Below are 10,325 nucleotides of genomic sequence, written 5' to 3' on the forward strand. Positions count from 1 at the left end.
GATCTAAAATACTAATTCTTACTTATACAGTTTGTGATCAGAATGTGTGGTTTTGTGCATCTTAAGATCCTCAAGTTTCAAAAAACTCTTTTGACAAACATCACAGATTAGATTAATCCCTGATGCTGATGAGTGTTCTGATTTTACATGACTCTGTAATATTTCAAGGGAAATGAAGTCCTGTCTGCAATGTGCACAAGAGTGCGGCTTAGTTGCAGAGGTATGACTAAAAAAAATGAGAAAAAACATAGTTAGCAGGTATCCTTTGGCGACATGACTATACAAAAACTAGCTGAGCAGTACAAACCTTGGTGAGCCTTTCTCTCGGACAATATTACGAATTTTTGATGATCCTGAGTGTGTTTTCATGTGAACATTCAAACCAACCTCACTTTGAAATGACTCACTACACATCTTGCAGTAGAATGCCTTGGTTTTAGAGTGGCGCTCTTTGTGTTGGGAAAGCTCCGCACGCGTAGTAAAGGTCATTTTGCACATTTTGCAGGGGTAGGCCTTAGAGCGTGCATGGGCTGCCATTCTATGACGTGCTAAAATAATGGCTTCATGGAATGCTTCTCCACAAATATCACATTCAAGACCCATTTGATGATGCCGCTTATGTTGCTTCATATCTGAAAATGTTCTGTAACAAGCCAAATGCAGCAGCTTAGTAAGATGCCTTGTCGTATCTCAGACAGGAAAAAAAAAGACTCCTTACTTACCTTCCTGGGCACTTTGAACATTTATGAGGATGCTTCCCAGTCATTGCAGCTATGTGATCCCATAAATGCTGTTCCAGATCATCATGTTCAGAAAAACGTTGCCTGCATTCCGTGCACAAGTATGGTTGCTCTACAACAGGGCTCTCCTCATGGTCTACTTCATACTCCACTGTTGGGATGCCATACCGCAAATTAGCTTCAGCTACCATAAGCCTTTGATCTTCCGTGACACTGTCTCCTTGCTGACATAATAATTGCAGTTCTTCAGTGACATGATGTTCATTGTGACATACTGACTCTAAACCTTCAAGTCGGTGACTTTGGTGCAAATTAGATGTATTATCAGTTGACTGCTTTTCAGCAGCATTATTTTTCTGCTGATCAAATGTTGAAATATCACTTAAAAGGTCAGCACACTGCAAATCTTGTTGCATTTCCATACACTGATTTTCATTCATATTATCCTCAAGCTGAAACGGCTCTTCTTTGATAATATCATGAAGCTGACACTGATCTGCAATGATATCCTCAAGCTGACTCTGATCAGCATTGATAATCTCATCGAGCTGACTTTGATTGGCATTCATAATGTCATCATGTTCACAGAGCGAAATTACATTCACAATTTGAAGCATTTGCTCAGCATCAATTTCTATATCATCTATTGATTCAAATCCTTTAAATCCTTCATCTTCACCTTCATTTTGTAATTCCATTTCTGGTTCGCTTGTTGAAGGAACAAGCACTTGCTCCATTGAAGATGTCTCTTTTTCATCAGATTTTGGAGATACATCCTTTTTTTCAGCTCCTACTACAGTTGCATTTGCAAACTCAGTTAGAGCAGAAATTTTAGAGGTGTTTGTTAAAACTACGCTCTCTATGTTCTTATTAACAGCAGGGTGCTCCACTTCTGGGGTCCGATCATCAAAGTTGTGGTGAGTCTCAACAGGAATGTTCTCCAAATGTACCTCAGTTTCAGACTCATTCATGGCCTACAACAATAAAAGAGATTTTAGGAAAGTGCAAAGTATTTTGACTGCTTTTGTAACTGCTTGGGTGCAGATACCAGATACAAACACAATATAGTACACTACACAAAGGAGTAGTCTTTGAACATTGGTCCAAATACAAAATGATCACAATGAAAAGACTAATTTGAAGATTGATGCAAATTCATTGCTAAGATCATCTAACTTTTAAAAAAAATACTAAGTGAAATTGACAACAGGAGAAACTGTCAAACAAACTGTGTTGTTTCTGCACTCACCATTAGTGAGGATTATTGGTAGCGAAGAAAGATAACAGGCAAAAACATGGGAATGCGACTGAACAATACTTCATTTATGTAGTATTCTGGGTTAAAACAAAGTTAAGCACATATAGTTTACTCAAGAAACCGCCTTGAGTTCCTCGGAAACATAACCTCTGTGGACGTTTTGAAATTGTAAATCGAATTTTGTCCTCAAGATAGGACAACTTCCTGATGCTCCAAATTTAAATGTTGACATGATACGTTCATTTAATAATTAATAACAATAACAGATTGTTTGCAAAGCTTGTGGCAATGAATCTAGTTCAATTTATGGAATTTTTATATCAAAATGAGAAATCTGTCCTCAACAGGCCGTGGCCGTGTTTCTGCAAATAATACATGATTCATGTGTATTCTATGGTTCTATTGATATTTAACTCCCAGCGATGTAATTGCTCTAGATTTCTTATCAGACTATGTATGAAAGTTTCGAAACATTGTCCAATTTTCACTGTTATCGTTAAAACCCTAATTTAGACACTTGTATCAGAGGAATTGGCGGAATTTGAACAGTCAATGGCGCTGAATTCAAATAGCCCTGTATTATTGCAGGAGCTCTGCTTCTACTTCTAAATTTATCAGCACCCGTAACATGGTGACCGAGTTGTTTGAAGAAATATTCCACAATCTGAACTACTTATTTTTTTCGAAATAGATTTCGTTCGAGATGCTCATGTGAGATGTGAGGTGTGTGGGCGCGTAGTAGTATGCAACCCCCTTTCCTTCCCCTTTCTCTGTCAAGAAGATGTGAGATATTATTTACAGTTCCGTGGCAAATATTTGTAAACAGAACAGAATCTGAGAAACTTTAAGTTGAACTATCTTTCAAAGTTTAAACCTTGTTTTGATTTAATCATTTTCACAACAAAGCACTCGAATACTTATCAAGTTTGAGTGACTTTCTGTTGTCTGTCATGAATGAGGAGAGCAGATTTTAGTGGTTTGATTCAGTGCATTGGTTAGGTCCTCAGCGTTATGCGTAAGCCCAGGTCCAGCAGAGCCTTAAGAGGCAAAATAATGGGCAAGGTTGAACAGGTTCAACTTGTCCAGGAAAAACTGTGCAACAGAAACGGCAAGAATTTAAAGATCGACGTTATCCAGGTAATACTTTTTCCCCTTTAAAAGTCTAAATTAAATTGGTAAAGTCTAATAACCAGTATCCTTTTCAACGCAGCCTCCTGATGCTCCTGTTGCTACTTGCACTTCTTCTGCAGCAGAAGATATTTATAATACTTCTGCATCAAACTCTGCTTCGGTATATTTTTAATTATTATGTTGTTCTTTTTATTTGTGGCAAAGTATAAAATTCTAATTATATTTATTTGCAGGACGCCAGTTCCTTGTTTGATACCAGTGACTTGGATGTAGAGGTGTCAGATGGTGATCATTTCAATGATGTGAATGAAAGTGACTCTGACGATTATAAAAATGTTTCCAATGAAGATGAATCAGGAAAATTAAAAATCAGTTTTAAAAGAAAAAGAGGAAAGGTCAGTATTTTTGTCATATTATTTCTCTGTTACCTCATATGGGAAGGTAAAGTTATATGCATATAGTTTCTATTTCAGAATATTGAAGAAGAATCAGAACATTCAAGCGATGAGAATCAAATGGAGATCAAGAACATATTAAAAACACACAAAAGTTGTTTAAGTGACACACTTTATCTTCAAGAGGAAAATAAGCAGCTCAGAACACTTCTACTTGATGCTGAACTTAAAGAGCAGAAGGCTAATTCAAGTAAATCATGCATTACTGTATCAGTGCAGTTTGACCCTGCAGAATCACATTTCTTTTGTTTTAGTAACTAGAAAATTCTTATCTTCAGGTATACATGACCTATTTACGGCAGTGAAAGACCTAGTTAACGAAGTAAAGGAAACTAAGATAGAGATGGCAAATATGCGGAATGAAATCAGTATTTTTAAACTGAATGAAACAAGTCTTCAACAGAAAATTGAAACTGCTGTAAATACTCTCTCACAACAAACTACACAATTATCTACTGACTTAATCAACACAAATCAAAAAATATCAACTTTAAAGGAAGACATGGAGAATTTACAGAAAGCCATCCCCTGCATTTCTGTCCCCGAAACAATTTTAAGTAGTGATGACATCCCTGCACCACCAAATGTTGACAGTGAGCTGCAGGAATCTGGAACTGCTCACTGTTCTACATCCATACCACCACCTCTGAACACTTCTCTTGAAATGGTAAACCAGGTAAAGTATCAGTACCTACTAAATTCACTCATAATTTTGTTAAGGTTTCTTTCAGTTTACTATTAGTTCTTTTCTTTTCCAGGAACGTTTACCAGACCCAATTGTATTATCAGATACTGAAGAAATATTGAGTTCTGAAGAGAACCAAACTCATCAAAGAACACCTAGTCCTATCTCAATTTCAGATGAATCTGAAGACTCTGACTCCTCAATTTCACAAAAATCTGCCTCAATGCTTTCTCCTAGGCATAATCACAGTAGTAGTGATTCAGAAAGTTCATCTAGTATAGAAGATATCAGTCCAGTCAGAATAGGAGGCCAACCTAATTCATCAATCCAAAAACAAAATGTTTTGCTTAGAGGGAGCCAAACGAGTGCTTCTGAGAAGGTTTCTTTAACCGTCAAGAGTTCACCGCTGAAACTGCCTGAGTCATCCGAGCTAGACAAATATATTGTTAGCATTAATCTGATTCCTGTGAGTAAAAGTTAGCTGTTGTACCTTGTAACTGACGAAATTCTGATCTTCTTCTGCAGGGTGAGTTTGTTGATTTTGGCTCAGTACGCTTATCAAAGCAAAGGCTTAAGGGTCTTTCATATGAAAAGGTGTCAGTTCTGGTGTCAGAACTCTGCGTAAATGTTTTTACACCAACTGAGATGGCTTTAAGCACTTTATCAGGAAGGAGATCTAATACACACAAAAATTCCATCCCTAAAAGGCGTTTGGACCCAGACAAGGTTGATGGAATAGCAGGTGAGTAATGGAGCAAGCATTCCCAGTTCCGACAATCCAATTATTCCATTTAAATTAATAAAATCTTAAATACATTCACTGTTTGGCAGACTTTATTGTTAGACTGACCAAGCCTTCTAACCCAATTCGCGTTGTAGGGGAGGTCCGTCAAGCGATAATGGTCAAATTAGGAAAGTTTTTGAGAACTCATGAAGGAAAGAAAATCATTGCTGATCAACAGGCCCTTCTCCAGGAACCTGCAATGTAGGACAGGTAACCCTATTTTAAAGTATCCATTAGAAATGGTACCTCCCACATGACAAATTAGTTTTTTTTTTATTTACAATACATAGTCTTTACCAATCTTTGTTTTGGCTCGTTAATAAATTTTTATCTTCGATTCCAAGAGTCAGTCTTAGATTTCTCTCATGTAATAACTTAAAAAACAACAAAACGCTCCCCTCAACTATCACCTACACGGCCGCGGCCCCGGCCGTGGCCCCGGCCGTGGCCCTTCACTGCCGCCGTGATGAACTCGACCAGCCACATGGTGATGCAGACGAGCGTGAAGACGCAGCACGTCATGATGACCATGTCGTAGCTCCCCGACTGGTCTCGGATAACGCCTGGGGGGCAAGGTACGGTCAACAGCGACTCCGAGGGTAGTCTCCGCCAGGTCTCGGACAGTGCCGCAAGACTCACCGATCAGAGGCCCGCAGACGAGCATGACGACGCCGCCGAGGACGGCCTGGAGGCCGATGGCGGAGGCGAGGTCTTCGGGTGGCACGCTGTCCGGGAGGACTTGGATGTAATACACGATGTTGAAGCCGTTGATGCTGCCCAGGGTGACGGCAATCGCAAAGACCGCGGTGTCGTCTCGCACCAAGGCGAGGGCTGCACACACACACAGGAACGGGAAGGGCTCTCAACAAGGTTCTCCCACTCGTAGCGTGCCCCGGAGCGACACGAGCCGACGATGACGCCTGCAGTGTGCTGGGTAGGCTAGCCCGCCAATCAGCTGTGTGGAGCCGGCGGCCAGCCCTGAGCGCTCCAGCACCCAGCAGTGCAGTACAGGGACTAAGTACAGTACAGGGAGAACGAAAGTTGCGCGTCGAACGTTCCTACATAACGCTAATATGACGTGGGTCGTGGAAACGGGGGGTGGGGGTGGGGCGTATTTTGGAGACGTTGCCGCCCGACTGGAAGACTTATATTATATAAACACGTTGTTGGCTGACTACTTTAGGGAAATTTCAAAAGTTGCTTCAGACGCATCCTACCTATTTGCCCCGCGACGAGCATCACCAAGGTGGCTGCGCACATGACCCGGGACGACTGGCGCAGCAGCCGTTGCAGCAGCGGCGCCAGGAGCTTGGTGACGGTGGAGGCCACGGCCATGAGGGACATGATGTTGACGATGTTCGTCGTGCTCAGCCCGCGCTCGGCAAAGATGAAGGGCAGGAACTGGTTGAAGTTGCCCTGGCCGAAGAGGCCGAGTGCTAGACCGAGCATGATGTTGGCGATGCTGGGGTTCGCCAGCAGGTCCAGGCCGAAGAAGTCCACCAGGAACCTCCAGCAGAGCCGGACGTCCTCGCGCAGGGTGCGGGGCGCGCGCGGCGGCGCCGGCGGCTCGTCCTTACTGCTGGGGCTCTTGGGCAGCTTGTCCAGGGCCGGGGCCTGGTCCAGGCCGCCGGGCTTGCTGCACACCATGTCCAGGATGCTGGCGGACGCCCACATGGTGTTGCTGGCCTCGCTGGGTCGCCGCGCCGTGTGGTCTACAGAAGTCACGATTAGGTCACGCGCGTGTGCAGGGCGCTTCATAGTGACGACTGAAGTCGGTTAAGGGCGACTTACAGCTGGACACCGTGGAGGCTCGCCGGCGCATGGAGCCCAGACTGCCCAGCAGCTCGCTCCGCAGGTCGGCGTCCGTCTCCTCCATGAGGACGGGCAGCGGGGGGAGCGCGAAGTCGTCGACCGGTGTGGACTCCTCGACGGCGTCCTCCACCAGCACCTTCACGTCAGGGTTGCCTTCGGCACAATAAGCAAACGGGTCACAAAGCACGGTACGCTGTACGCGAATCCACCACCGGTGTGGCGCACTTCTTGGAAGAAAATAAAGAAAATACCACTCTAAAGGAGAAAAAATCTGACTGAAAAGTGTTTTAAAATTTCACAAAAACACCTTTTCTGTAAAATTAAATTATCTCCTACTCACTTGCGGCGCGAGAGTGCCAGCTCACGGGGTGGAGGAGCGCGGCGGCTACCAGCACGTTGAGGGCGTAGCCGGCTAGCATCACACACGTACCCCTGGGCCCGTACTCGCGCAGCAGCAGCCCGATCACCTGCGGGCACGCGATGCCTACCACCCCGATGAGGGTCGACAGCACGCTCGAGGCCATGCTGCGCCGCCGACGGAAGTACGAGTGGAAGGCCACGCTGAAGGAGGGCGCCGTCAGCCCCAAGCCAGCGGCTGCAGCGGAGAAGTCAACATCTGGCTTTAGAGGGGGCGACTAATTTTATTTCATTTTATTTTTTTTCGCTGCAAGTGAACGTCGCGTCGTGCACTTCACCAGTGATGATGCTGAAGTAGATGACGAAGTCGATGAACGTGGTGGCCACGGAGGTGAGGAGGAGCCCGGCGCAGGTGAGGAGCGCGCCAGCCGCGGCCACCTTCCGGTAGCCGAACTTCCGAATGAGCGCGCCGGTGAAGATACCTGACCAAGTGAGCGACGCTCTTCATATCAGTAACGAGCGAGGATTGATCGATACTTTTTTGTAATAAAAAAACGAATTTGTGTGGATCGACTGCCACTCCGTTTTGGTACTTGTATTTTACCGAGGAGCAGGCTTAAGGACAGGTTCAGGTTCAGGATGATGGCGACGTCCGTGGCAGGCATATCCATCTCACTGAACATGTCCTTGAACACTAGGCCGATGCCCTTCATCTGGATTCCGAGGATCTGCAAAGCGTAAATGCCGTTGTGATCGTGTGTGGTGTCAGAGGCAAGCACTGCACTGCAGCGCTGTGACAGCAATGTCATTTTGCTGATGTAGCAAAACAATATTTTTGCGCAAAATTTCTACAGGTAGGCGCGGTGCCTCGTCAAAACAAATTCGTATACTAGCACGCATGCACGGGTGCGGACGAGTTAGCGCATCGTGTCTGGCCTCGGCGCCTTAAAGCCCCATCCCCGTGCGAATAGGCCCAGGATTACATGTCGGCGACGTTTCCTCTGCTCGAATAAAACACGCACACTGGCTACTCGTGGGTCTACTCACGGTGTTGAAGGCGTACGCCGCCATGATGACCCAGGCGTACCCGCCGTCGGGGGGCTCGTGCGCCGGCTTGACGGTGACGGCCATGCCGGGCGGTGGGTGGGTCTGCGCCGTCGGCGTCCTGACGATAGTCCGCGCCGTGCCGCGCCGGTATGTTGTCCGCAGTCTGCAGGGCGACCCGCCGCCGACGACGCGACAGAGGATGAACCCTGCGTGCGAGCCCCACTCTCCTGACCAGCTCCACTACTACATACTGGCCCTGCGCGCGCTCCCGGCTCGTGCTTATCTCGCCTGACTCGCGTCGTCGTGCAGGTGCAGGGCCGCGGCCGCGTCCACCTTGGCACGCGTGCCGGCCGGTCACCATACGCCGGCCCGGCAGGCCCAGGATTACGATGAGATACGGTGCCGATAAAGGGCCGAGGAGGATGTCTAGGAGTCCTCGGGTTTTGGTGGCATTCTCTCCACGCGCGGCGCGGGGTGCAAGGTGCGCGGTGCTGCTGCAGGCGCCCCCGCCGCGTGAAGCGAAGCGCGTCTCTCGCGTACCTCCACGAGGACGTCCAGCACGGCGAATGGGGAGTCCTGGGAGGGTCGCGCAATGTTGCGTTGTGTGCGATCTGCGGCGTCTTATCTCTCGAAGAGTCTCCCGAACTCGCGCGGATCGCAGACACTGCGTGGCCCATTCTGACATAAACTCCCAATTTTATCTAGAAAATGGAGTGGTGTTGTTGGGTGTGGATTCGCTGGGACCGCGGCCGAGCGTCGGAACCAGGGTCAGGGCACGCGTGGTAGGCAGGGCCGTGTAGTAAATCTCTTCGAGTACAAAACTTGACCTTTTAAAGCCATGTTTTTAGTAAAGTCCTAATGCAGAGAGGGTGGAGGTGGCTATGATTGTGGCCGTGCGAAATTGACGTCATCGGCGTACTTCCACAGCTACGTTCTGACGTCAAGTGTTAACGACAGTGTGATACACTTTCCACTTGGGAAAGGGAATTACCTCGCAAGTGTGAGGCTATCTTACACTTGGCGTGGCAGTGTGGAAGAACACGCCTGCCAAGAAACGAGAAAGAGGCAGTTTCCGCCGGCCGCAACCGTCCGGGAGCCCGGCGGTCGCTCCGGTCGGCTTGGTCGACCACTCGGGTTGCGACCAGCGGCCACCAGCAGTTTCTTATGGGCGGTTGGCTCAGCGCTGACCGGCCGCTAGCAGGTGTGATGCTGTCTCTCTCACTCCGACCGTCGGCCTGAATTGAGGCGACCGTATTTCGGGTCTTGACGTCCCTGCCCCGGGCACGCTTCGCCGGCTGACCCGCGGATTCGCGGTGAGGCAGGTTGCGCCTTGCATCAAGCACCTCCCACCAGCCCTCAATGACATGCCCCCCGCCCCTACTCAGCTGTCACCTTCTCCCTACAGCGCCCGCAGCCAGCGCGACATGCTGCCCGGTGTCGAAGACTGCAGTTCAAAGAGAAAGCGAGCTTTTCAGCGCAAAGGTGAACGCAGAAGGAATGCCTCGTCGCCCGAGTTTGATTTCCAAACACCCCCGCGACCGGACCCGCCCCGCCACGCCGTCTCCCTTATAGGGCCGCGCCGGTGCATTGTTTTACACGGTCTGCTCGTGTAATTAAACATCACTGCCAAAGATAGCCGTTATCACAAGATGACGTTCCCGCAATCAGCTCCCCGCCGCCGGTGGCCGGCCGACGAGGTCCGACGCGCCGTCATCATGAGGCGTCCCGATTAGGGGCCGGCGCCTTGTGCCCCGCCCGGTGCGCGAACGGGGCACTGGTGGCAATAGCCGACGACCGGTCCAGCCGGCCAGAGACCAACGCCCGCCCGCCGAGCGCACCGGCCGACACCTGTCATCCGACATCGCGAGGGACTCCGCGGCGAGAGGGCGGCCCGCCCCCCCGAGGCCCCAGGCGGATGGAGCACCGCGTCGCTGCCGAGGCTGCTGAGTGAGAGGGTAATGGTCCTGGGCGAGGGGTTCTTCACTATAAATTCAAACGTACACCAATTTTCCTGTTTTGCTTTTCTTGAATTTTGTTTTACTTTTAAATATTTTTT

General features: G+C 48.1%; 3 protein-coding genes across 3 annotated transcripts in view; 1 reads left to right on the top strand and 2 right to left on the bottom strand.

The window, feature by feature from the left end:
* The window catches only part of LOC113213551 (uncharacterized), a 23,190-nt gene extending 20,667 nt beyond the window's left edge, over positions 1-2,523 (bottom strand). Inside the window, exons 1-4 of the mRNA XM_026432667.2 lie at positions 1,990-2,523; positions 723-1,714; positions 308-643; positions 23-226 (exon numbers count right to left, since the gene is read on the bottom strand). Coding sequence (XP_026288452.1) covers positions 23-226; positions 308-643; positions 723-1,714; positions 1,990-1,992 — 1,535 coding nt within the window. The 5' untranslated portion in view covers positions 1,993-2,523. The remainder of the gene's footprint in view (positions 1-22; positions 227-307; positions 644-722; positions 1,715-1,989) is intronic.
* A 248-nt stretch (positions 2,524-2,771) lies between these two features.
* On the top strand, positions 2,772-5,398 carry LOC113213509 (uncharacterized). Its single transcript, XM_026432599.2, has 8 exons — positions 2,772-3,135; positions 3,209-3,289; positions 3,363-3,524; positions 3,603-3,774; positions 3,863-4,260; positions 4,343-4,714; positions 4,795-5,011; positions 5,101-5,398. The coding sequence occupies exons 1-8, from the start codon at positions 3,010-3,012 to the stop codon at positions 5,256-5,258; spliced, it is 1,686 nt and encodes a 561-aa protein (XP_026288384.1). The 5' UTR covers positions 2,772-3,009; the 3' UTR covers positions 5,259-5,398.
* LOC113213510 (uncharacterized) lies at positions 5,308-8,831 on the bottom strand. Its single transcript, XM_026432601.2, has 8 exons — positions 8,270-8,831; positions 7,827-7,950; positions 7,561-7,704; positions 7,206-7,460; positions 6,845-7,018; positions 6,271-6,765; positions 5,693-5,884; positions 5,308-5,616 (listed from the first exon to the last, which is right to left on the bottom strand). Exons 1-8 carry the CDS (start codon positions 8,351-8,353, stop codon positions 5,453-5,455), a joined length of 1,632 nt encoding a protein of 543 aa, XP_026288386.1. The 5' UTR covers positions 8,354-8,831; the 3' UTR covers positions 5,308-5,452.
* Positions 8,832-10,325: the final 1,494 nt, after the last annotated feature.

This window comes from Frankliniella occidentalis, unplaced genomic scaffold (assembly GCF_000697945.3).
Source record: "Frankliniella occidentalis isolate FOCC.00 unplaced genomic scaffold, Focc_3.1 Scaffold1, whole genome shotgun sequence".
NCBI lineage: Eukaryota > Metazoa > Arthropoda > Insecta > Thysanoptera > Thripidae > Frankliniella > Frankliniella occidentalis.

Bases quoted from the DNA above. Each gene is read 5' to 3' on its own strand.
- LOC113213510 (XM_026432601.2), bottom strand. From the start codon at position 8,353: ATGGCCGTCACCGTCAAGCCGGCGCACGAGCCCCCCGACGGCGGGTAC. The intron at 7,951-8,269 runs GTGAGTAGACCC...TACGCTTTGCAG, and splicing joins CGGCGTACGCCTTCAACACC to ATCCTCGGAATCCAGATGAA. The intron at 7,705-7,826 runs GTAAAATACAAG...TCACTTGGTCAG, and splicing joins GTCCTTAAGCCTGCTCCTCG to GTATCTTCACCGGCGCGCTC.
- LOC113213509 (XM_026432599.2), top strand. From the start codon at position 3,010: ATGCGTAAGCCCAGGTCCAGCAGAGCCTTAAGAGGCAAAATAATGGGC. The intron at 3,136-3,208 runs GTAATACTTTTT...TTTTCAACGCAG, and splicing joins TAAAGATCGACGTTATCCAG to CCTCCTGATGCTCCTGTTGC. The intron at 3,525-3,602 runs GTCAGTATTTTT...TTTCTATTTCAG, and splicing joins TTAAAAGAAAAAGAGGAAAG to AATATTGAAGAAGAATCAGA.